Source organism: Vulpes lagopus, chromosome 5, assembly GCF_018345385.1.
Source record: "Vulpes lagopus strain Blue_001 chromosome 5, ASM1834538v1, whole genome shotgun sequence".
NCBI lineage: Eukaryota > Metazoa > Chordata > Mammalia > Carnivora > Canidae > Vulpes > Vulpes lagopus.
This window is the reverse complement of record NC_054828.1, coordinates 90,137,681-90,164,596: the sequence shown is the minus strand read 5'-3', so window position 1 is coordinate 90,164,596 and position 26,916 is coordinate 90,137,681. Positions and strand designations below refer to the sequence as shown.

The 26,916-nt window shown below is 42.6% G+C and overlaps 3 protein-coding genes across 6 annotated transcripts in view; 2 read left to right on the top strand and 1 right to left on the bottom strand.

Moving 5' to 3' along the window:
- Positions 1-26,916, bottom strand: part of CTNNA2 (catenin alpha 2) — a 1,087,920-nt gene that overhangs the window by 355,662 nt on the left and 705,342 nt on the right. The gene's annotated exons all lie outside the window — the stretch shown is intronic.
- Positions 299-3,098, top strand: LRRTM1 (leucine rich repeat transmembrane neuronal 1). 2 transcript variants are annotated; one of them, XM_041757146.1, is made up of 2 exons: positions 299-839; positions 1,114-3,098. In XM_041757146.1, exon 2 carries the CDS (start codon positions 1,173-1,175, stop codon positions 2,739-2,741), a length of 1,569 nt encoding a protein of 522 aa, XP_041613080.1. In that variant the 5' UTR covers positions 299-839; positions 1,114-1,172; the 3' UTR covers positions 2,742-3,098. The 2 variants fall into 2 exon arrangements, with proteins under 2 accessions (XP_041613080.1, XP_041613081.1); XM_041757147.1 differs by lacking the exon at positions 299-839 and adding an exon at positions 850-998.
- LOC121491959 (importin subunit alpha-1) lies at positions 24,291-26,239 on the top strand. Its single transcript, XM_041757145.1, has one exon. The coding sequence runs from the start codon at positions 24,412-24,414 to the stop codon at positions 25,999-26,001; it is 1,590 nt and encodes a 529-aa protein (XP_041613079.1). The 5' UTR covers positions 24,291-24,411; the 3' UTR covers positions 26,002-26,239.

The following is a 26,916-nucleotide window of genomic DNA, read 5'->3' as shown; positions in this document are numbered from 1 at the left end:
ATGCTAGCCTACATCTCCATCCCCTTTCCACCACCACCACCCCCCCCCCCGCCCTCCCTTTTTTTTTTTTGAAATATGGACAAAAAAGCTGAAAGCGTTTTCCGTTTCATCAAAGAACATATATTACTTTAGTGGCTCGGTAAAATGTTGGTTTTCTGCCCACCCCTTTTCAATCTGCCCATGTCTGAGGTGCTCCGGGAAGACGCACAATCGTGAGCAGCTTACGACACTCAGTGAGCAGTAGGTGCCTGTGCAAGCTCGCGCCGCACACAGCCTGGCGGAGGGAAGGAGCCCGGGCGCCGCTCCCCGCTCCCCGCGCCGCCGCCCGCAGCCCGCAGCCCGCACCTCCCCGCCGCCCGCAAAGCATGAGCGAGCCCGTGCGCGGGCGCGAATGGCAGGCGGTCTCCGCGGAGCAAGAGGTGGCGCCGGTCAGTGGTCCTTTCCAATGACGGACATTAACCAGACTGCCACATCCAGGGGAGTCGTGAGCCCCGACTTTGGAGGGGTTTTTTTTTTTGTTGTTTTTTTGTTTTTTTTTTTTTTCCCCCGCAACGTCACAGTCCGAACTGCAGAGGGAAAGGACAGCGGCAGGAAGGCGAAGCCCGGCGCCGGCACGTAGTTGGGAAACTTGCTGGTCCTAGAAGTCGCCTCCCCGCCTCGCCAGCCGCCCTTGCAGCCCGGAGCCGAGCAGCAAAGTGAGACATTGTGCGCCTGCCAGATCCGCCGGCCGCGGACCGGGGCTGCCTCGGAAACACAGAGGGGTCTTCTCTCGCCCTGCATATAATTAGCCTGCACACAAAGGGAGCAGCTGAATGGAGGTTGTCACTCTCTGGAAAAGGGTGGGTAAGACACTTTTTAATTAAATTCTTTCCCGAAGATTTTTTTTTTTTTCCTCCCTTTTCTTTGCTGCAGCATCTAACATGGACCAAATCACCATCTCTTTGATCTTTCCGTGGCTGTGAACTTTCTATGCTGCCCAGCTTTCTGCATGCTTAGAGGTGAACGTGTGGCTCTGGGGAGGGGGGGGTCCTTCTTTATTTCAATATATTTATTTGATTTCGCCCTTTTCTCCCCCTCCCCCGCTCCCCTCCCTTGGAATAAAATATGATGTAGATTTCTGACCGAGCGCTTCCAATGGACATTCTCCAGCCTCTCTGGAAAGATTCTCGCTAATGGATTTCCTGCTGCTCGGTCTCTGTCTATACTGGCTGCTGAGGAGGCCCTCGGGGGTGGTCTTGTGTCTGCTGGGGGCCTGCTTTCAGATGCTGCCCGCCGCCCCCAGCGGGTGCCCGCAGCTGTGCCGGTGCGAGGGGCGGCTGCTGTACTGCGAGGCGCTCAACCTCACCGAGGCGCCCCACAACCTGTCCGGCCTGCTGGGCTTGTCCCTGCGCTACAACAGCCTCTCGGAGCTGCGCGCCGGCCAGTTCACGGGGTTAATGCAGCTCACGTGGCTCTATCTGGATCACAATCACATCTGCTCGGTGCAGGGGGACGCCTTTCAGAAACTGCGCCGAGTTAAGGAACTCACACTGAGTTCCAACCAGATCACCCAACTGGCCAACACCACCTTCCGACCCATGCCCAACCTGCGCAGCGTGGACCTCTCGTACAACAAGCTGCAGGCGCTGGCGCCCGACCTCTTCCACGGGCTGCGGAAGCTCACCACGCTGCACATGCGGTCCAACGCTATCCAGTTCGTGCCGGTGCGCATCTTCCAGGACTGCCGCAGCCTCAAGTTTCTTGACATCGGATACAATCAGCTCAAGAGTCTGGCGCGCAACTCTTTCGCCGGCTTGTTCAAGCTCACCGAGCTGCACCTGGAGCACAACGACTTGGTCAAGGTGAACTTCGCCCACTTCCCGCGCCTCATCTCCCTGCACTCCCTCTGCCTGAAGAGGAACAAGGTGGCCATCGTGGTTAGCTCGCTGGACTGGGTTTGGAACCTGGAGAAAATGGACCTGTCGGGCAACGAGATCGAGTACATGGAGCCCCATGTGTTCGAGACCGTGCCGCACCTGCAGTCCCTGCAGCTGGACTCCAACCGCCTCACCTACATCGAGCCCCGGATCCTCAACTCCTGGAAATCGCTGACGAGCATCACCCTGGCCGGGAACCTATGGGACTGTGGGCGCAACGTGTGCGCCCTGGCCTCCTGGCTCAGCAGCTTCCAGGGGCGCTACGATGGCAACTTGCAGTGCGCCAGCCCGGAGTACGCGCAGGGCGAGGACGTCCTAGACGCCGTCTACGCCTTCCACCTGTGCGAGGATGGGGCCGAGCCCACCAGCGGCCACCTGCTCTCGGCAGTCACCAACCACAGTGACCTGGGGCTCCCGGCCAGCCTGGCCACCACGCTCGCTGACGGCAGGGAGGGGCAGCTCGACGGCACGCACGAGCCGGCCACTGTTGCTCTCCCCGGTGGCGAGCACGCCGAGAACGCCGTGCAGATCCACAAGGTGGTCACAGGCACCATGGCCCTCATCTTCTCGTTCCTCATCGTGGTCCTGGTGCTCTATGTCTCCTGGAAGTGTTTCCCAGCCAGCCTCAGGCAGCTCAGACAGTGCTTTGTCACGCAGCGCAGGAAGCAAAAGCAGAAACAGACCATGCATCAGATGGCTGCCATGTCTGCCCAGGAATACTACGTTGATTACAAACCGAACCACATTGAGGGAGCCCTGGTGATCATCAACGAGTATGGATCCTGTACCTGCCACCAGCAGCCCGCAAGGGAATGCGAGGTGTGATTGTCCCAACGGCTCTCAACCCGTGCGCTACCAAATACGCCTGGGCAGCTGGGGCGGCCGGCCAGCGCCAGGCTGGGGTCTCCTTGTCTGTGCTCTGATATGCTCCTTGACTGAAACTGTAAGGGGTTATCTCCCAGAGACTTGACATTTTAGCTTTATTGTGTCTTAAAAACAAAAACGAAATAAAACACAACAAAAACCCCGCCCCACAACCTTCAGGACAGTCTATCTTAAATTTCATATGAGAACTCCTTCCTTCCTTTGAAGATCTGTCCATATTCAGGAATCTGAGAGTGTAAAAAGGTACCAATCATTGATTTTTTTTTTTTTGTAAACTAAAATGTTTAAAATAAAATAGCATTTACAGTTTTTACAGACTGGTGTAACCTAAATGAATTGTTACCTGTGTTAAAAGAGAAGCAACAGTTAAAATGTCCTTCCCTGTGTGTGTGTGTATTGAGGGGTGGCGGTGGGGGGAGCGGCAGGGAGGGTGCAGTGGCCAGGGAAAATCCAGAAATTCAGGAGCAGGAGCAGAGTAGTCAGGCTCAATTTGAAATATTAAGAAGGACAAATAAAGCTCATCAGGTTGATTTATCCCCCACATGATTAAAGATGGGGGTGGGCATGACCTTTCATATTATTTTCGGGGGGGGGGAGTGGAGTACAATCACTTTAACGCAAGTGAAAGGGGGACTGAGGACTGAGCATCGCTGCCTAGCCTTTAAGGCAGAGATCATTACAAATAGCTTTTGAAAGGCAGTGTCAGACAATTTGTCCTATGAACAAGAAACATTTTTGTACTTAATACAACCATCTTTCAAATCAATTCAAAATCTCACTCCCAAATGCCAATGGCTCATAATTCTCCTATGCCTTTGATTCACCAGAGTTGGTAGCATTTGTGCCCTTTTCCGTACTCTCCCAAGTGAGAGACCCTCAGCTCCTGTTCACCAAGATCTGTCTGAGGCAAAGAAGGGGAATAAGGCAGACTCCAAATGTTGGCAGATGAAAGCTGTGCTTTCTGGAGCACATTGCAAAGACTGCAGCATGGTTAGGCTCTCAGCAGTGATAGCACACTCCTAGTTACTATGGGGAACAGTGAGAAAAATCCTGCTTCAGGTTGAATGCCTACTGGGTGATGACTCACAGCAGGAGACTTTAGGGGCAGACTTGGTACGGAAGCGATGGGTGGGATGGGGGAAGATCACCATTTGATCTTGTGTTCAAGTATTACTGAGATGGGAGTGATTTGTTAGACTGGAACAGAAGAGCTGCCTCTTTTCAGACTGCCTTTTTGTATAAGGCCTGCTTTCCCTGTGTTGTTTTACCTTTTTCTGTGTTGGGGTCAATGATTCCTTCTTCCAACCCTTCACAGGTTTCCAGGTCTATCATTGAGATTTAGGTTGTTTACTGAACTAAATTCAAGAGTAGTAGCAGTTGATGGGTGCGGGGAAGGGAAAGAGGGAGGAGTACTGTGTGTTGGATGGGAGGGGTCTTTCACTTGCTAACACTTTAAGCAAATGTATGATGGAAATAAATGAAGATGGAGAGCAGATGGTGAATACTGAACGGATACCCATGCCCAGAGTCTTTTCCAAACTCAGGTGCTCACCTCTCTGCGAGATCCTACAGCCTGGCATCTTTCATTTTTTCTTTTTCTCTTCTCTTCTTTTCTTTTCTTTTTTTTTTTTTTTTTAAGAAGGATATCCAAATAGTAAGGAGAGGGAAGGGGAAAACACGCTCAACCACCATCACCCAAATGCAAATGCCTCTAGCCACCTACCTAAAGAGGCAAAATCAGCTGTCTGAAATGCAGAAAGTCATCACCAGGAGGTTTACTTAAGCTGAGGATTGGTGGTAGATTTCTCTACTACCTATGGAGAAGTCCATTTACCTAATAATACTGCACATAAGGGGCCCTTTCAAGAGAAATACTCTGCAAATGTCTCTAAGGTCTTAAACCTTGGGAGTAGAGTTTAACATCTCTCTCTCTCTGTCTGTCTCTGTCTCTGTCTCTCTCTCACACACACACAAACACACACACACACACACCCTAGCTCATTCTTTCTGGCCAGAAAATTTCATCTTCTTTGTTTCTAATTAAAATATGACATTATGACATACACCATGCTCCTATCACCTATTTAGGTGAAAAGAAAGGTGCTTTATTTGATAACTTTGAGGAGAAGGTTTTGGATTCAGCCTATGCATGACAATTTGGAGCTGCCGTTGTAAATAGCATATCCCTCGAGGTAGGGGTAGTAGGAAAAAGGTTCGCTTAGGGATGTTCAATCTGTAATTAAACTCCAATAAAGAGACCTCTTCTAGAAGACAATATACCCTTTTTGGGGAAAAAAAATCCCAAATTGTGGCAATTGAAGGAAAGTTCCTTGGATTCCATTGATTTAATCTCATAGGAAGGCTACTGGAATCCAGTGCCAAAAGCTACTTCTGGCTTGGTGCATTAAGGACTGTGTTGGTGTGCTTATAGGGAAAGCTTCCAGAAGCAAATCCTTTCTGGCAGACATCAGAATCACAGCTCCCCCTTGCCCCCGAGAAATAGAGATACTGGAGACTGTAGAGTTTTATCTTTTATACCAAAGATGTTTTTTTTTCTTCCATTCTTTCACATTTTTCAATGTGATCATGAGAAAAAGAGAAAGAATAATTGTGCTTTATTTTATGCTGCTGGCAACCCCCCTCCCATGACTAAATATCACATATGCAGAACTCAAGTCCATGTAAACCTGATGAAAGATCATTGTAAAGAGAAATCTGCAATCTGGTAATTGGAGAGCAAATGTTGGCCATAGAAAACTGTATTCTTACTTGGTATGTCTGTACATCTTTGCATCGTGTGTCTTTGTAGCAAGTCTGTTTTCTACACAAACAGGAATGCAACTCACCCATTTTATGTTCATGCACCTCTTGCTTTGGAGAAAGTGGGGGAGGAGAGAGGCAAGAATAAGGGATATCAGTAGTTTTAACTAAGGTTGCGACACTTGAAATCTTTTCTTTCACAAATGAATTAATCTTTAAGCTTCAAGAAACTTACTCTGACCACTCTAAGCAAACTACTGAGCATTTAAAAGAATCTAATTTTTAAAGGTGTAGCACCTTTGTTATGTGTTCTTCCCACAGAGGGTGCAAATATCGCTATCCTGTGTTCTCTGAAAAGAATTTAAGGCCACGATTCACGTCTCTTCCTGGGCACTGTGATGGATTAACCCCCTATTTGCAGTTCCTTCCCAGATGATTAAAGTTCAGCCATGGTATAGAGGTTTTTCGAATATTTATATAGAGAAAAAGTCCTTTTCTGATGACAAATGACACTTTCACACCAGTCTTAGCCCTGGTAGTTTTTTAGGTTGTGCCAGAAGGAGCAGGTTAAAGAATACCCATCCTTTGGCCTTCACTTAGAGAAAAAGCAGCCCCTGCTCCTCAGACTTCAGCCATGATGGTTGAGAACGCCTGTCCCAAGCACAGCCTCACTCCCAAGACTGCAGGTTGCCATCACAAAGATTATTCCAGTAAAAGGAAACTTTTTTTAAAATCCATTTTTTAATATTCTCCCAAGCTCCTCAAAGTATCAAACTGCCTTACTTGCAGGAAGGCAGACATTTGGTATGACCTGGTATCAACAACACATTTTTGAGTATATGTAAGTAATTAGGGGGGCAAATGCCATTTGTGATTCCTCTCCAGTTTCATAAGCAACTGCACACAGATCACTGGAGGGCTCAGGGGCTGCCTGTGTTTTTGGGTTATGTTAATAGACTTGTCATCAAGTTTGTTACCTATTCTATCTGGCAGAGTCACATGGAAGGGGACCTCGGTGGGTCACACATTCTGGTAGAATAAAAGGCATTGGATATTTCTCTCACAGAGAGCATTATTAAAATACCAGAATTTGTATATTTTTTTGGAGAATGGGTGTTACAATGTTTCAGGGTAGTCAAAATATGCATCAATTATCTTCTCTAGATAGGTGGTTATGTTGGTTGATTTGGGTTTTGTCATTGATGACAAATAACAAGGAGTTAGCTGGAATATGACTATTAAAAAGGCACCTGGAATATATTTTCAGAGAGGTTTAGGGACACACACACATTTTACATACATAACACAGATAAAACCATACACACATAGGCATATATTTCCATATTCATATAACCTATATAGCCACATACACAATTACATAAGCAGTTTCCAGCATTAATTACCCTCCTGATTTCTTCTTCCATCATCAGACTGTTAGTCAATAAAGGACCTGTTACAATCAATCAAAATCAAAGTATAAAGGTGGCTGATGGTATTTTCAGGCATTAGTTCATGAGTTGGTAGATACTTTTCAGGCTGGGGGTACTCTTTTGAGCTCCTTGTGCTGTAGGAGAGTGTAAGCCTGCTACCTACTGGTAAGAGCCAGCATGTGGCAATGCACTCTTTTGAGAGTACCCTCCTAACTAATGAGTTCCATCTCAAGGTTAGGAAACATACTTCTCTATAAAAAAAATATTCTACTCTGATTTTTTCCCAGGAATCTAAGTGGTAAAATTCCTAACTGGTGACCTGGCACCATCTTCTGGCCTTCCTCAGTAGACCCAGTTTCTGAAAGTCTGGTTTTTTGCTCATAAAACTAGAGCCTGGCTACTACATCCTTAAGGTTTAGTCAGAGATGTAAATGAGATGGAGGGAATACAATTTATTGAGTATGGGAGCCCTTACCTAGATTTTGATATGTGAGAGATACTAAGAACCTTATTTCTACATGAGGAACCTGAGGTGTAGAGGCGTTCAGTGCTTTGTGTAGTCACCCAGCTAGTAATGGGGAGCACTGGCATTCAGGTCTGGTGGCCTTTTCATTATACCCTATCTCTTGTTTCCTTGAAGGGTTGCTCCCTCCATCCCTCCACCCAGCAGAGCATAGGACTAGCCTGGGCACAGGGCACACGCTTACATGTTCTTGTTGGATGACATAGGCATAATGTTTGAGTCTAAGAATTTTCATGATAACTTTGCTTGTTCTGGCTTCTGTTAAGTGGGTAACACAGGACTCTGTTAACAGAGGATACTGCTCACAGGCTTCCAGAAACAGAACTGTCCAGTTAATCATGCAGTCCAACCTCTATCCAGAGGATTTTAGATGCAGAGAGAATAAGGTATAGACATCTATCCATATATTTTTGTTGAGGATTTGTTCACATTTCCTTTTTGGTCATTAGAAGAACTATGTCTCTATGATTGTCAACCAGGGGCAAATCTGCCACCTGCTCAGGAACTGCTAATGTCTGGAAACATTTCTTATTTTCATGCATGGTGGTGGGGCCTCCTGGTGTCTAGTGGGTAGAGGTCATGGATCCTGATAAACATCCTACAATGCATAAGAAAGACCCCTCACAAATGATAATTTGTTCCAAACTTTGCCAAGAATGCTAAGGTCAAGAATTTCTGCCATGGTATAAAGTAATGAGGTTGTCTAAACCAACATATTGTGCTCCAGCTTTGCTTGGAGTAGCCTTTCTGAGGAGTTAAGTTTTGGTTCACCCAGATCTATTCTCTTTTAATCTTTCTCTCTCTTGCCAGAAAACTGAAAGTCTAAATTAAAAACCCTCAGGTTGGTTGCTAATCAGCAAGAGGACCTGTAGTTAGCACATGCTTCTCAGGGAACATATGGCAAAACTTAAATTAACTGGGACGAAACTTGTCAGAACCCTCAATTGACCCACTTTTTCTTAGCAATACCTCATTTAGGAAAGAGGAAAAAAAAATCAAGTTAACAGTGGATATTTACTTAACAAGAAGTAAAATGAGAAACATGATATTCCTTCCAGAAGGTGTTCTGAAGTCTGAACAAATTCATCTGACCTCCTTGTACTTTCTCCTTCTCTAACCAAGCCTGGAATGTTTCTGAAGTGGGAATGTGTTTCCCTGTAAAAACAAAACAAAATAAAACAAAAACAATGTGCTCTGTCTGGTGAATAGAGTGGGCATATTATTAATCGGGGAAATGATTGCAGACCTTGGAAACAGGATTGTCTAGAGATGCAGGCATTGCAAACTGAAATGCATTTGTCGAGGGGGATGGGCAGGTAAGCAACACAGGTGAATGAAGTTTATAGACATATGACATTATGAGGGAATTGGAGAGTTCACTTAAAAACAAGGCAATTCAGCAATTCACATTTGACTGGCTCTGGTTAATCACAACACTTCTGTAGGCCAGGTCAAGCAACTGCTCTGGAAGTTCAGAGTCCAGAACTCAGGAGACATGCCCTTTAAACCTGGTGCTGTTACTCACATGCCTTGGATTCATCCGGTAATCATCTTACTATGCTAAGCCTCTGTCTCTTTGCCTTGAGGTGGATTCATCCAAGTATTCACTAAGAACCCTTCCAGTTCTGGGCCTCTATGCTACCACATTTCCTAACAATAAAACATGAAACAAATGTGGTTTTCAAGCTAGTGTTACTTAGCCAGAAATTAAAATTCCCTCAAACTCTCATTCCTGAGATATTGATTCATTAGGCTTACCTACATATGAATGAGAAAAGGTAGATACAAAGTCACAGAGACAAGGCCTTCAGGGAAGAGATAGGGATGCTGGAAAACAGATGAGAAAGCACAAGCATGTGTAGGTGGGCAAATAGGGTTTTCAGAATGTGCAGTAAGAGATAAAAGGAAATCCTAGCAAGGACTCACTCACACTCACCCACACGTGAGACCACAGGCATAGGGATGTGCTCTAAAGCAGGCACAATTAAAAAAAAAAGCTGAAGAATGCCACTGGGTAGGGGTGGGATGGGGTGGGGTAAGAGAGGACTACAGAAAAATATTTGTACAGGACTCCTAAAATAACTTACTATATTGTACACAGTTACAGTGAATGTTGGAGCTCAGAGCCCTTTTGCAACATAAGAAGAGGTGGAAGGGGAGAAAAAAGAGGGAGGGATGGGATGAAAGTAAAAGACAAGGTGAACAGAGATGGGGGAGAGGTGAGAGGGATAAAGGGAGAGCAAGAGGGAATTACATTCCTCAAATAAGCATCCTAAGTAGCTGTAATGCACAACTCAACTCCTTAGTCTTTTTAGCCATTTCTTTCTTTATGCTGGTCTACCATGTTGACTATTCTCTTCTTCCTAATGTAATGTTGGGAAGGCATTTATCCCTTACTTTATGAGAAAAAAATAAGTCATTATCTAGCTGCATCTTCCTTTCTCTTGCTGAGCCAGGTGAAAGCTGCACACTGGAACCACCAGGGAGCTTCAGTGAACATGGATGCCTTGGGTCCCCCCCACCAAGAGATTCTGACATAACTGATCAGGAGTGTGGCTTTGGTGAAATGTTTCAAAGCTTCCCAGGTGATTCTAAAGGTCAGCCAAGGTTGACAAGCACCGAGCTAGAGGGTTACAAGAGTTACAAAAGGTGCAGCTCAGCCATCCACCCCACCCACACGTCTGACTGCAGCTCTTTACACATGGCGGTTGGTGGCTAAGCAAGCTGACTCCACCTGGTGGGGGTGATATTAGGAGAAAGATGTGCAAGCACAGACGGGTTTGTAATTTGTCTCTGAGCACTCCATAATTTACAAAGTGCTGTTTACAACTAATTATTTTATTTGCTTTAATACCCCCCAGCAATCACACAAGGCAGACACAAACTTGTCCCATTTTTTTTAAGACAAGAAGACTCCAATTGGAAGAGGTTAAGTAGATTGCACAATGTCAAGGCTGCTGTCAGACCTGGCACCCAGAATTGCCTCTTCTAAATTCTGTGTCCTTCCCCCTTCCAATGCTTCCCTTGCCTTCTCTGCTCCAGATATCAAAGTCAGTAAGTCTTCCAGGAAAAGTCCCAGAGAACACATTGCACACATGCTTCTGCACCCTCTCCTTCTCCTACTGGAGTCTGGCAATGACAAGGCTTGGTATCACAGCTGCACCAGTGCCCCTTTGGTGCCCCCACCCCTGCCCCATGCCTGACCTTTTTTTTTTTTTTTTTTTTTGCCCAGGAGCCTCTATGATGCGTCAGAGATATCCAAATAGATGCCAATTCTTTCCAAATAACCCAGCACCAGAAATTCCCTTTCCACTTGACCACTGCCATCTATTCCTTTGCTACCAACTCTTTCACCAAGAATGAAAACTAAGTCCCAGTAGAAAACTGATGGATGGATGGTGAAAACTCCATGTGTGTATGTGTGCGTGCACGCACGTGTGCACACGCACGTGTGCACACTTTGGAAAAGGATCTTTGGGGGAAGTAACAAAGAAATTGCTCCCATGCTAGAACTTCCAGTACTGAAGCAGCTGGGTAATGTATATTTGGACATGCCAGCCTCCCTTGTTCCCCTCAAATGAAACAACACAGACCATCGCTCATGTATAAAACCAGATCTGCCGATAGTTTAAGGGCTTAAAATAAAGCCAGAATAAAGATTGAATCTTGCAGCATACTTTATCTCCTTAAACCAGTGATTTCTTTAAAAATCATGTATTACTGGGTGTTCACCATCAGTGTGTTTATCTTCAATGAAGAATTCTTGGTATTGCAAACTACATGTGGCAGGGACCTCTATTTCAGAGATATTATAGGCAGTCCAGGAGAAAAGTGAGAAGGCTCAGTCAGTGGCAAGTGAGAGCTGCATTATTAGTCTGCCACAGAAGGTCCAAAGAAGTCAAGTTATATACAATTAATTGAACAATGCAACAATGTGTCCTCAAATGGCCAAGGCAATCCTGCCACTTGTCCCTCAGCTGCAGAACAACCATGCACTGTATGATTTTTGTCTCTTTGTCTCTGCTCTCCACTGACTGTGATCACTATTTGTGATAAAATCCATAGTTCCCTGCAACTGAGTCTGTGTGTGTGTGTGTGTGTTGCATGTGTTTTATTCTAAAAATAATGGTCCTTCTTGGAATTCAGCCTCACTCCTTTGCTTGCCATCCAGGTCATTTTTATCTGAGTTTCTCATATTGATCCTATTTCAAAAATCATAAAGGTACAAGAAGAAAAGCATAAACATGCTCTAGGGAAAAAAGAGTCTTCAGAAACCACACTGTAACTGAAATGCAACTAGAGGTAACATATCACTCAGATTTTTAAATTCTAACTATATTGGTCAATTCATTCAATCAAAGTAGCACAAAGTTCCTGTGTAGAGATTAAGTAAATATGTGTTAAGTAAACAACAGAACAATTTAACTTAAAGAAGAGGCCTTAGCAACAGGACTGTGCTAAGAATTTAGACCCACCAGACTCACCATGAATGTGTGCAGAAGAGACCTCCACTTCATCCTGTTCCAGGTATGAAAGGCGACCACCACCACCACCCCACCACCCCACAGGAAGTGTTTATTAAATATCATCCTTATTAGGTGCCTGGCAACTTGCTAAATCCTTAACATCTTCTCAGCTAAACCTAGTAGTAAACCTTCACCCCTCCTTGTCCAGAGAAGTACTACTATCCTCATTTTATAGATAGGTAAACTGAGTTTTAGAGAGGTTCATGACTTGCCCAAGGTCACTGACCAGAGCATGGAGTGTCAAGCACTTGACTCTGGACACAAAATGCTTAGGTTCAAATTCTGGCTTAGTGAGTTTGGCAAATTACTTAACCTTTCTGATCTTCAGTTCCTTTGTCTAGAAAACGGAGATAGGATTGTTATGGGTATTAAGAAAGTTAATATTGAGAATTAAAAGATTTATTCTTTGAAAAGTGCTCAGAACAGTGCTTGGTACATGGTAGGTGCTAGATAAGCACTGTTTTTTTTTTTTTTTTCTTTATGTTATACTATGTATTTTTAATAAAAGATAAATAAGACAATGTCACATGGCCAGGGTGGACTAATACACCTCAAAGCCATGCAACCCCCTTTTTCTTCTGTAACAAAATGCTATACAAAAAAAAAAAAAAATGAATTTTGGATTTGAAAAGATAAGGAGTCAGAAAATGGAGTCCGGAGGCACATGTGCCTTCCTTTATAACTTTGCAACTGGCTCAGGCGTTGGTCTCTGCACTCATGTTTGACTTTGTTCTGGTTGTGAATTGGCTTATCCCTACCACCAAGGTCAGGTAGCCCTGGTGAACATACCTACCTCTGCAATATGTGTGTGCATGTGCATACACATCTGTGTACCCATGCAGGTGTGACAACATCTTCCAGTTTCCACAAGGAGGCTGATGGCCAGTGTTGTTCCTATAAGTCTTTGATGGGACAGTACAATTCATTTCTACATCAGAACTATTTGCTCTCTGCACTCAATTCCTGAAGGTGGAAAGCTACTACACAGCTTGCAGCTGCTATCCAGCTCCCAAACTCTTATTTAATACCAGCAATATTAAATCATACTGGCCCCCAGGATACTACGCATACATCTTCAGCTATAACAGATTTGCTGGTGTTTATTTAAAGATGTTTTTTTTTTCTCTATGTACTAATAACAGCTACAGTTTGATGTTGCTCAAGCAAAAGTAACAAAAGGAGACATATCTGAAGTGGACCTTCTCTTCTGGGACAGGAGCTCATGTGTCAAGAGGCCTAATGCAAGTTAGGCCTTTGATAGTAATAGTAATTTGCTGCTGGCCCTGGGGCAAGTCTGTGCTACCCGTTCAGGCCTTTCTTTTCTCAATGGTAGTAATGATTTTTTAGCTTTCCTTTTAGTTGTCTCATTTAGTAGGCAAGGGCATGGAGTTAAGGATGGGGGATGGGAAGTAGGAGTAATTGCTGATACATTCTCCTTTACTGTTGCTTATCAGCAGGTAAAATGGTGAAATCATCAAACTTCCCCCAAGGAAGGTTCCACCCTACTTATAGACCTACCCAACACCACTGAGACATGAGGTTTGGTCAGAATTGATACACTATTTTGTTTGTTCCTCGGGAATTTATACTGAGAGGTGACTCTGTTCTAAGTCCCCCGCCTATCCTTGTGTTTAATTCACATAAAGGTGAATTAAGAATGCCCTGCCCCTACTTTGGCAGGCATATTGGGGATACCCTAGCCAAAGGGAAACCCCAACACATGAACCTATATCCCAGGGAAAGTGATAACTATTGGGAAATTGAGGACCACCTTCTGTTAGCTAATTTGTTTTTTTTTTTTTCTTTCTTCCCCCATCTCCCTCTCTCCTTCCCAGTTTCCCTCCCTCCCTTGACTTCCTTCTTCCTTCCTTCCTCCTCATTCACTTCTTTTCTCTTCCCTCTGCTTCTTTCTTTTTTTTTTAAACTGCATTTACAGTTATGAATTACACTATGCATTACCAATGGGGGCAATATTGAACCAAGGGGGTAAAGATCAGTACTTGAGAGGATTAAAAAAATATCCTACCTGTATGTATAGAGCACAGGTGTATATACCACACAGAATAAATAAATAGATATATGATACATTTGTGGTGTTAAAATTTCAGAGGGGGTAACTGGGAAAAATGTGTAAAAAATCTCTTTAGTGAGAGATCATGAAAAAAAAGTTTGAGAAACATTGAGATAGACAATTAATTAACATGGGGTAAGAGACAACAGTAGAAGGTCAAAGCATTATGGCAAGTCACCATTTGAAGGCTTTGAGAAGGTCAAAAGAGATCTGGGTTCTTTGATAGTAAAAACTAGAATTCAGAGATTATTTGAACAGCCAGTGTTTAATTTGGGGAACTTGGTCTTATCAGACCCTCCTGTATTCAACACCTCCCAGAGTTGTCTTTATTTGGAGGCTTTATGATATATTAGGGGGGAAATGGGAATGGAATTAATAGACAGAAACTTGGTCCTGGCTCTGCCATTTACTGACTTAGATAAATCACCACCTTTCTGAACTTCAATTCCCTGGTCTATAAAATTCAGAAAATAATCCATGCTCAGCCTGTTTCACAAGGATCTGGTAAGGATTAAGTGAGATAATGTAAGTGACAACTTCAAAAGCTTTGAGGTACCATGCAAAGATTTAAGCAGTGGACAGAAGAGAAGGGTGGCCACCCACACGGTGTGACATTACAGGGCCATATTTTAAATTCTCCTCCAGAGACACTAAAATCCTTGCTAGTCACTGCTCTGAATTAAGTCCTTTATAATTCCTCTGTTTAGAGCATATGTAGCAGGGAAGCAATTAAACCTTTTACACCTTGAGGGATAGCCCCTCATTTCCCTCATCATGTGGCACAGTCTGACCAAATGGCCTTTCGGCAGGTCATATTTTCACCTCTATAAACCTTGGTGTCCACATCTCTAAAATGAGAATACATTTTGTTTTCTTGCAGGTTCCTGAGAAGAGTATCAGGGATCATACATTTTGTGTCTGCCACATGCTGGTGGATAGTGAATTCTCAAGTAATGTGAGTTCCCACCCTGTGTCACCAGTGTAGAGTTACACACTGTTTTTCTACAAATAGATTTGAGACTTGAAAGGCATTAAGAACAACTAGTTTCTAGAAATGGATTCTGAAAAGTGGGTATAGAGGTTAGTTTAAAAGAGCATTACATGAGTACTGTAAAAAATTTTCCCATAGAAAGGAAGGCTGCGGCATAGATTAGCAACTATAATAAGCAGGAAGAAAGAGAGATAGCACCTTCTCTATTAGAGTCAGCTGGAATACTTAGTTAAGAAAGAGGTTACAAAGATCCCTGTCACAGTGGTACTCCAACACTTGTCTCAGGTGATTTCTGGTATTTGTTTTTTTAATACAATTATTTTTCTCAGATCTGTCAACAGATTCAATCCTCAAGTCCTCTTTTTAGGAGCATGCCTCTCCCCAGCAGCATATACCTGTTCCATCTCCTGAGAGCTTAAAGTGAGACTTCTGCTAGAAGGTGGAAGCAGACGTCAACCTTGGTTCAGTTATAATAACTTACTGCATCCTATGACTGCCATCAAAAGTGCACGTGCTGCTTCTCTCATGTGCAGGGAACTGCTGTGGTCCCATATCTGTGGGTTGGGGAGACACAGTGTTCTTGGACCCCAGGCCAAACAGCCCTGAACTGCAGCAAAATCCAGCAACGCATTGAGCAGCCAGCAGTCTGCAGGGCTCGGCCGGTTCACCCAGGGCTACCAACCCCAAAGAACTGGGATGAAAGCAGATGGGAAAGAGGGAAAGGGTCTGTTTGTGTTTTTATTTTTTACCAGGCTCAGCTCTTTGGGAAAAAGAAAAGAAGAATCGTGCTTGGAGCTGGTGTCCTGCCAAGCTCCCTCCCCTCCCCTGCCAGTCCAAGCACTCCACCGTCTGTGCAGACTGCATAACAGCAATTTCTGGAAACACACTGAAAAGTCTGGACCAGTCCAGAGGCTGTGGATTCCTGGTATCTAGGTGGTGTGGCTTTAGGTCTTTTATTTTTCACCTTAATTCTTTTAAAAACTGCCAGCTTTTTGAAGCACATCTGTTATCAACAGCTTCTGTTTGTAAAATGAGACTGAGGTATCCTCTCTAGAGAAATTCCTGAATCTTCTCTGTAGTTCAGTGCTTCCACTGACAGTTTGGCTCACAGAGTACGACTGTGGTAAATATTACAGAATGTTAATAAAAATGAGATAAAACACCTAGGGATCTTTTTTCCCCCAAATTTTGCTTTGCTCACTACTAAAGTTTATCTTGACAGAAAATTTACTTCTCTGATCCACATCATTTCCCAAAGCAATTTTCCAACAGCAAACATAAATTTCTGGTGATCGCTAAGAGGTTTTCAATCCCTATGCTAAGGAGGCCACAGGGTTTCAACTATTTGTCTCACCTTCAGGTAAACACCCCTCATTCCTGACACTATCACTGCGGGACCCTGGGCAGCAACTAGGGGCAACAGCCTGAAGATGAACTTGTAGGTTTCCAACAAACAGGCTTGGTGGAGGAGATGCTTTAAGTATCAAGATTGAATCCTGAGAAGGTGATTAAGTCATTAACAAAGAAAATAATTGCCTAAACCCACACAGCTGTGTTCTCAAATGGGCTGAAGCACTAAGTAAATGCAATGAATGCCTTTATATTGCACTGAACTTAGACCTGGTTAACACAGATTACATTTACACCTTATCAGAGGTGTGAGTTGAACGTACATCAGGAGATAAAATTTGTGCTCTTCTTTATGTTGCATTCGCGCTGTCATCAGCCTTTAGGACTCTGAGGATCAGTATCCTCCTTCTCCCCCACTTCCTCCTCCTTCTCCTTATTTTCCATTCAAACAGATCTAGTACCACTAGAGTAGGTTTTAACTGTGTACACTGTGAATCTCTTTTGCAATGCTGTTCACAATAAAGTAGAATTCAGTCTCTGGACCTTATTAGATAGAATCACATAAAATAATATAGGTGACATCAATTTATAAGTTGTAAGGTTTGGTGAAAACATAAGGCACTGCTAGGGAGTCTCTCTGGTTTATCAGAACCAATCCACAGGAGCCTAAAGTCGTTTCTATCTTCTGGATGCCCTTGCCTTCTGTCTCCTCTCCTTCCTCTTCTAACTCATTCAAATTTCCATCATGATACAACATCTAATTTAAGTTCTAAAGACATCTACAAAGCCTTTCCCAATGGCTTCGGCTCACTGTGGTCCTTCCTCTTGCCACTAGAAGTTGTTATTAGAACATTCATTGACCTTAGCATGCAGGGACTGCCCCAGGATATGTTCTTTTCATTGCATATCTTATTAAGTTACTTATGCACCAGGTATATATTTCTTCCATTATGTAACAATCACAGTCAGGAAACAACTCACTTGCATCAGTTCCTTTCAGTTAGTTTATAGGCACTATCAGTGAAGCACAGACAGCAAGACATGGTCCTGCTCTCAAAGAGTTTACAGACCAATAGCACAGGTACAACAGCCACACGGATAATGACAACCAAAGGTAGAAAAGGATGCATACTATAACATAGGTATATAAAAGTCCTATGAGGACACAAAAAGGAAGGGCTTTCTAGATTCAGGGAACTGGGGAGAGGGCTTGAAAAAGAAGCTGGGTCTATGTAGGTGGGTGGGATTTGACAGGCAGAATGGAAAGAGCTTCTCAAGAGAACCACCTACAACATGCAATAATGGCACAGAGGCAGACAAGTGAAAGGGAAGCATTGGCCAAATGCACTGGCAAGGTCCTCAATAGCATGTCATGATTTGATTTGTTATAAGGAGATACTTAATCAGCAAGAATCTAGAATGTAATTTTGTAATGTTGTGACGTTCCATTTCAATAAGGAATGCATCCTATTTAAAAACAGGATGACTTAGTGAGAAAACAACTAACAACTCTTATATCCTTCCTCTATACTAATTGTTAGAAGAAGAGTGTTAGAACACTCCAGAGGAGTGTTTTCTGAGGCCTCCTGAGGGGAGGTTTTACAGAAACATTTCATAAGTTATTAAAGAGAAGGAAGTACTTGAAAGGGGTCACCTGGCAGCACTGTACTATCTGAAGTTAGGGCTCCCTCACTCTCTAATAAGACAGCTTGTTATTTTCACTCAATTGTTAAATCTCTCATCTTCTTAAAAACAAAACAAAATAGAAGTCTTTCTTAAGACATTAAAATCATCCAGTAAGACCTTGAGTAGTCCCACTGAATTTACAGTGCTCCCTGCTATAACTGCGGTTGAAGCAGGAAGGCAAGAATGCCTTCCACTTGTGTTGTCATGAATAAAATTATTCTGCTCACACTAACTGTGTCATGGGCAGGGAAACTGAGATAATGGAAGCACAAATACCTGACGTGATGCCTAGAATCAGTCACTCAATAGTTATTAATTGCTGGCCACTCTTCCTTCCCCCAATCTTGTCTCCTTCTCATCTGTTCTAAATCCTTCCTTTCCCTCCCCTCTTCTTTGCTTCCCCTCTTCTGTTCTTTCTTTTCACTAAATATTCAGTATACACAGTGACTAGAGAAATGGCTAGCTGCTTTTTTAGGCCCATGAGGGCACAAGGACACACTTTCCAGCTTCCCCCAGCTGCAGTGGATGGGGGAGGGGTGGTCAAATGGAAGTATATACAACCTGTCATCATCTGCTGTGACTTGTGCCCATTCTCATGGAAATAATGCCATAAAAGTGTGTACTTACTTCCCTAGTCCATCAAACAGTACTCATTGAAAATAATTTAAATACAAGTTTCACTTCTCAGATTACATTTGCAAGGTTATTCCCTTTACCAAGTCTGATACTTGATCTTTGATTCTTTATGCCCAGAGACACTAACGCATACTCTTTAAAAAATGATGTCATAAAACTCTTTAATGACACATTTCAGTAATTTCAGCCCCTACTCTCAAGCCCTCCTGCTTGAAGCTAGCATGTTTGTTTCAGATTAAAACCATATGTAAGATGTTTATTCATGCCTTTCTCTCATCCTTTATATGCCCAAAGACTGATTTGGAAGCTCACATAGGCTTGATTCCCATAGGTTCAGAAGCTGCCCCTATTATAAGCTCCAATGACTTCACCTCCAAAAGTTAATCACTTAATAGTCTTGCATCCAACATGCTGGATGGACTTAGTTTTCGAATTTCCGATGAGCTCATAACCTGGCCTGGGCCTTAACAAAGTACTGTCTTAACAATGCAGATCCTGTGCAGGCACCCAGGGACATTTTTGAATATAACTTGTGTATAATTAATCTTTGGTCACCCTGGGGATCCCAAATCCCTTTGGATCAATGAAACCAAGAGGCAACGTTTCAGCTAAGAGCCAATAGCATTTTATGGCCCTCTTGAGAAGGCAAAGAGAAATGATGGTATTTCCATGCAGCATTTGAAAGAGAAACCTTTTGAGGGGGAAAATCAACGCACCAAAGGAAATAAACAACACTTAGTGTTCACTGAATGCCTTTCAGATATATCTGAGGATCCTTTGTCAATAAAAATTTGCTGTTTCAAAGGGTAAAAGATGAAAGAAAGGGTAAAAGCAAAGATTACACGCAAGACCCAGCGTTAGGCACTCTAATGGTAGGCAAAGGAGCTCTGAAATATTTTTTCTAAATGTATGCTTCCCTATAGGGCTCAAATCAAGGGTGGGTGCCTGTGTTTTGGTTGTATTACCTAAAGCTCTAGACTTAAGGTGATATGAATAGCCTCTATTACATGCTGACCTCCCCTGAGTGGTGGCTGGACAACTGTGTAGCACAATGTAGCAGTGGACAAAGCTCTGGACTGGAGGTGAAGACCTGGGGCCATCCCTAGTGCTGCCTCTAATACAGCTGGGTATCTCTAAGCAGTGAAAACCTTCGGGTACTTCTAACTTCCTGAAGCATGGGCTGGTGCAAATCATAATCCATGATTTGTTTTGTACTTTAGAGTTACTAAGTGCTGCAGCTAGCACATACGATCCCATTTGATTAGCTCAGCAAAGAGGTAACAGGTCCTCACCTTGGCATTTATAGAACCTTAAGTCATTTACTCTTTATAACAATATCACGTAGGAAGATATTATTAAATTGGTGAGAAAACTGAGGTTTAGAGAGGGTAAGTAAATGCCTAATACCCAGAGCTAGTATCATTCTTCCTACTCCAAATCTAACAAATGTCTCCATTGTAGAACAGGTGCAGGTAGAAAAGGAAGACTGATCCCTATCTTAATGTAGAAAAACCTTGCAATTTTATCAGCTGGCTGCTCAGGAGGCCAGGTAATGACAGAAATCTCAGAGCATTGACCACTGACTCTCATGTGGGCAAAGGAAAGTATAAGAATATAAGGCTCCATTTGTGATAGGATATAAGTGATCATGAAAAGTCTTCTCCCCATAGAAATCAATTGTATTGGTGTGGTTTTTGTTTTTGTCAGTATTCCATTCCACTCATTGGTGGGTACCATAAAAACAAGCCGAAGAGCTGAAGAACCAGGATTTAAAAAAAATGTGTACATTTTATAAAGAAAAAAACTAGTATTGTAAAATTGTATAGTATCACAGCTGGAAGGGACCTTCAAAATGACAAAATCTAACACTCTCACTAAATGGATGGAAAAGGTGAAGCCCATATAGACAAAATGGTTTGTCTATGATCATTGGGAGAAAGAATAACTCTGCCAGCGCTGGACTGCACTCAAGCCAATACCTATCCTAGAGATAGTACTCAACACATATTTGCAGCATGAAGAGACAAATGGAAGAAGTCTAACTATCAGGGAAAAGTCTGGTCTCCTTTATCTCTATTACACCATCCAGACATGGAGTGCTGTAGAGGTGGCTGCTGAGCTAGAGACTATTCTCTGTTCCTGTTGCCCATGGGGCATGAGGCTACCGAGGCTGTTTGAGTCAGTAATCTCTTCTCTGGGTTAACCATCTTAGTCGCCCATCTATTTTCCACCTCTTTCCTCTCCTCATCTCTCTCTCTCTCATACACACAAATACACCACACACGCACATGCACATACATACACACAGGGAAGTATAAAATCACTAATGGGAAGGGAGATAAATTGCAAATTCAGCCTCCAACAGAGTAGTCTACCCTTTACTACTGCCTATTAAGTGCTTTAAAAAAAACAGACTGGGGTAAATTATAAGATTAGTCATAATTTTTCCCTCTCCCTACAACAGTGACATTTGTATTGCTATGCCATACCACCTTTGGACTTTCTTTAGCCAATGGGAAAGTGGAATATAATACCAGTGGAGCCTAAGAAAGTGCTTGTACAATAGAACATGTCCTTCTGCTGCCTTCTGGGGACTTTGAGGCCTTCACTATGTGAACTAGTAAGCGACCTGAAGGATGATGCAAACATCTGGCCAGAACCACAGCCTGCAACCAGCCAACTACCAGGCACATGAGACCTTCAACCACCAACAGATGGCAGACACATGAAGAATCCCATCCAAGATCATCAGAACTTTCAACCTGAGCATAGTCGACGTTGTGAGCACACAGAATCATGAGCTATTAATTTTTTTTTATTTTAAATTATTGAATTTAAGTCTGTTTTTCATAGTGAATGCCAACAGATACAGTACCCTAATAATAGATTATATAAATTAAATACTTACTCTATTTGTGGCACTGCCTTATTTCATATAATTTCTTCTATTTCTGAGGCAGTTATAGAAAAGGAAACTGAGGTTCAAGGTGGTTACACTTAGACCCCTAGTAAATGGCAGGTAGTAGTTCAAATCCTAATCTCTCTAATGTCACAGCAGGCTTTTCTCCCTCTGTGTGTGTGTGTTAAAGATTTTATTTTTCTAAAGTAATCTCTACACTTAACATGGGGCTTGAACTCACAATCCTAAGATCAAGAGTCATGTCCTCCACCAACTGAGCCAGCCAGGCAGTTCACAATAGATTTCCTTAACTACCATCCAACACAGGAAGACAAATTCAGTGACAGTCTCAGGACCATGTGGTTTGAAGACTGTGGACAAGGATTGGATTGGTTTAACCTGCAGGAAGTAGACCCTCAGGCCAGGAGAACAATTTTTGCTTTCCTGGTAACTGTCTCATAGGGGAAGAAGGTATCTGATAGCTGAGTTGGCTTGTGGGAAGGAAGAATCTTCTATTAAAGTGTGATGCAGAAAGGAACAGGTTCATTCGAGGGAAAGTGAGTTCCCTATAACCAGAGATATTTAAGGAAAGAAATTTAATCCATCCATGAATACCTCACATTGATTTCTGCCTCACATGTCCTCATTTTGATTTTCTCATCAGAAAAGCCCTCTATTTCATTCTTTTAGGATCCATTTTCTACACTGTCTTCAAGTTCCAAAGTCCAATCTTTTCCACAGGGCCTTCTCAGATTCTCCCAACCATTCCCAAGCTTCCTTCCTCTGAACTCGTACCAATACCAGTTGCCCTCAACCTCTCAATATAACTCCATTCCATTCTATATTACCTTGCCGACAAGTGGAAAATTATAGTTTTGGAATTGCATAGACACACATTTGAATCTAATAGTGTGCTTTACTTATCTTCCTAGACTACTTCATGAGGCAGTTATGAGGAAACACTGAGAACATAAATAGAAAGTGCTTGGTTGGCATGGGTAGTTCTTAGAATCACCATGTTTCACAGGTTGATCCGGTCTCCTGAAATAAACCTTCAGGCAGGAAACAACTTTCACTTTCCTGACTCCACTTCCACCCCAAACAGGCAATAAGCACATAGATACCTTAAAACTATTATTTGAACTGATTTAATAACTCCTCAAAAAGCCAGATCCAAAACATTTTTATTAAAGAAATCTGTGGTTAAAATTAAAAAAAAAAAAATCTGGTGTTTGTCCCTGGTGCCTGGCAAGAGCTTCAGAAATCCTTAGAATTTCCTTAAAGGCAGGAGTGTCTTTATTATGTTAACAGACCACTCCACATGGGGGCTTTGAGAAGGCTTCAGGATTGTAGCTTGGCAATCAGAAAGTCCAATTGCATGGATTGGAACTTTGGACCAGCCTGACCTCTAGAGAAGGAAGGGAGACTGGAGATTAAGTTCAATCACATGGCCAATGATTCACTAAATCATACTGTATAATAAAATCCCAATAAAACCTCTGGACACCAAGAGCTTCCTGACTGGTGAACACATTGATATGTTGGGAAGATTGGGAAAGTGCCAGATGCAGTGAGAAGGTAAAGAAGCTCTATGTCCAGACACCCCCTCTATCCACAGAACTTGTCCTATGTGTTTTTTCCATTTGGTTGTTCTGGAGAAGCATTCTTTAAAATAAAACTGTAACTTAAATAGAGTACTTTAGGTGAATTCTGTGAGCTCTAGAAAATTCTTGAACCTCAGTCGGTTGTGGGAATTTACAAATTTGTAGCCAACTGGTCAGAAGTGCAGATGACCCTGGGATTTGCAGCTTGTGTGTGAAGTGGAGACAGTCTTGTGAAGGACTTTGTCCTTAACTTGTGGACTTTCAGGTAGTGTCAGAATTGAGCTGAATTGTAGGATACTCCGTGTCAGAGAATTGGTGTTAGAACCTAAAGTCAAGGGACCCCTGGGTGGCTCAGTGCTTCAGCGCCTGCCTTTGGCTCAGGTCATGATCCTGGGTCCCACATCAGGATTCCCACAGGGAGCCTGCTTCTCCCTCTGCCTATGTCTCCGCCTCTCTCTCTCTGTGTCTTTCATGAATAAATAAATAAAATCTTTAGAAAAAAAAAAAAGAACATTAAATCAAATAGCCAGCCATTTTTTGGTTTTTAGACTATCTCTTCCTGGATAATAATAATATATATATATAATTATTATTATCCATTATTATCCATTATTATTATATATAATATATATATATATATATTAATCCAGTAAGTTGTATTAGAAATATACACACTTAGAAGACTTTTCTTTAAAAAAGAATCCCATTATTAATTGTCTAAAATTTTTCCCTCTGTTACCAAGTTAGTATTTAGCAACCCAAAGGATGTCACTGATGGGAATGGAAAAGAAATCTCCTAATGAAATTCACAAGGAAGAAAATATTATGACGTACAACTTAAAGTATCAATTCTTAATTTAAAAAAAAGAGAAAAAATATATGCTTTTAAATAAATTCTGATATTTTTACAACACGCAGTAATGTAGAGCATGTATTTTCTTTAACCAATTAGTTTTGCTTGAGTGCTAAACTACAATTTAAATGTTTTACTTTAAAAGCTTACCCATCACACCGTCTCTGGGCTGGTCCGCGGTGGACGTTTTGAGGGCCGCTGACCCGCAGCCTGCGCGCCCCGCACCGCCTCCCGTGGAAGCCTGAGCCGGCCGTGGAGCTTTCTCCCTTTGTCTCATAACCATGTCCACCAACGAGAATGCTAATTCACCAGCTGCCCGCCTTAACAGATTCAAGAACAAGGGGAAAGACAGTACGGAAATGAGGCGGCGCCGAATAGAAGTTAATGTGGAGCTGAGGAAAGCGAAGAAGGATGACCAGATGCTGAAAAGGAGAAATGTAAGCTCATTTCCTGATGACGCTACCTCTCCACTGCAGGAAAACCGCAACAACCAGGGCACTGTAAATTGGTCTGTTGATGACATTGTCAAAGGCATAAATAGCAACAATTTGGAAAGCCAGCTCCAGGCTACTCAAGCTGCTAGGAAACTACTTTCTAGGGAAAAACAGCCCCCCATAGACAACATAATCCGGGCTGGTTTGATTCCAAAATTTGTGTCCTTCTTGGGCAGAACTGATTGTAGTCCTATTCAGTTTGAATCTGCTTGGGCCCTCACTAACATTGCTTCTGGGACATCAGAACAGACCAAGGCTGTGGTCGATGGAGGTGCTATCCCAGCATTCATTTCTCTTTTGGCATCTTCCCATGCCCACATCAGTGAACAAGCTGTATGGGCTCTAGGAAACATTGCAGGTGATGGTTCAGTTTTTCGAGACTTGGTTATCAAGTATGGTGCAGTTGACCCACTGTTGGCTCTCCTTGCAGTTCCTGATATGTCATCTTTAGCATGTGGTTACTTACGTAACCTTACTTGGACACTCTCAAACCTTTGTCGCAACAAGAATCCAGCACCCCCGTTAGATGCTGTTGAGCAGATTCTTCCTACCTTAGTTCGTCTCCTGCATCATGATGATCCAGAAGTATTAGCAGATACCTGCTGGGCCATTTCCTACCTTACTGATGGTCCAAATGAACGGATTGAAATGGTTGTGAAAACAGGAGTTGTGCCCCAACTTGTGAAGCTTCTAGGAGCTACTGAATTACCCATTGTGACTCCTGCACTAAGAGCCATAGGAAATATTGTCACTGGGACAGATGAACAGACTCAGGTTGTAATAGATGCAGGAGCACTTGCTGTCTTTCCCAGCCTGCTAACGAACCCCAAAACTAATATTCAGAAGGAAGCTACATGGACAATGTCAAACATCACAGCTGGTCGCCAGGACCAGATACAGCAAGTTGTGAATCATGGATTAGTCCCATTCCTCGTTGGTGTTCTCTCTAAGGCAGACTTTAAGACACAAAAGGAAGCTGTATGGGCTGTGACCAACTATACAAGTGGTGGAACAGTTGAACAAATTGTATACCTCGTTCATTGTGGCATAATAGAACCATTGATGAACCTCTTAACTGCAAAAGATACCAAAATTATTCTGGTTATTCTAGATGCCATTTCAAACATCTTTCAGGCTGCTGAGAAACTAGGTGAAACTGAGAAACTTAGCATAATGATTGAAGAATGTGGGGGTTTGGACAAAATTGAAGCTCTACAAAACCATGAAAATGAGTCTGTGTACAAAGCTTCATTAAACTTGATTGAGAAGTATTTCTCTGTAGAGGAAGAGGAAGATCAGAATGTTGTGCCCGAAACTACCTCTGAAGGCTATACATTCCAAGTTCAGGATGGCACTCCTGGGACCTTTAACTTTTAGGTTGTACAGCTGAGACAGAAAGTTGTTTGTTGTGTACTGTTTGGTAGAAGTTTGTCTTACTGTTTCTCTACTAAGAACTCTTTTTAAATGTGTTTTGTTATTGTAGCACTTTTTACAATGAAACTATACTTGACCAGTTCTGAACTGTACAAACTGTATGAAGCTCCTCCTCTCAGTGGGTTGCTTATTTCTATGTGGAATCTTCTATCTTACAGTGTCCTGTAAATAAAGATTAAATTCCAAAAAAAAAAAAATAAAAAAAATAAAAAAAAAAATAAAAAAAAAAAAATAAAAGCTTACCCATCTTTATTCATCCCCAAATCCTACCCCCTCATCTCTTGCTCTCTCAAGGAAAAATTTTGTAGAGTGACAGACTAATATTCTCTGTAATTTCCAGGGGGTGGTGTTACTGGGGCAAATGAGGTGTCAGGTTCCACACTAATTCATCACTTATTAATTAACAATATCAACAACTCCTTTTTCATTACTGATAACACATTTTATTGACTACCAGAAGGATTTTTTATTACAAAACTTATCTCAAAGGCTCTTTCCTGTTATCTACTGCAATAATTTAAAAAAAAATCATCATTCAATCATCATTTTAATGACTGATCATTTTTCCCCTCACTAAAATTATATCATAAAAGCCACTTAATTAAATTGAATGGTAATTGAATGACTTTAATCATGCAAAGAATTAAAATGAAGGACGCTTTCTCTCAAAATCTGACAACATGTAATGACGTGTTTTGACCAATGTGGCAAATTCTAAGAGCAAGCAGAAGGTTGATGATTATCTTGCCTTTTGGTATTAAAAACAAAATAGCTACCATTAGGAAAAACTTTGCTCCTTCCAGGTTTAGGACTGGTTCAACCAACACATCTATACATGTGGTCATAGGGCTTGACTTA

Coding starts and splice junctions, on each gene's coding strand:
- LRRTM1 (XM_041757146.1), top strand. CDS start 1,173: ATGGATTTCCTGCTGCTCGGTCTCTGTCTATACTGGCTGCTGAGGAGG.
- LOC121491959 (XM_041757145.1), top strand. CDS start 24,412: ATGTCCACCAACGAGAATGCTAATTCACCAGCTGCCCGCCTTAACAGA.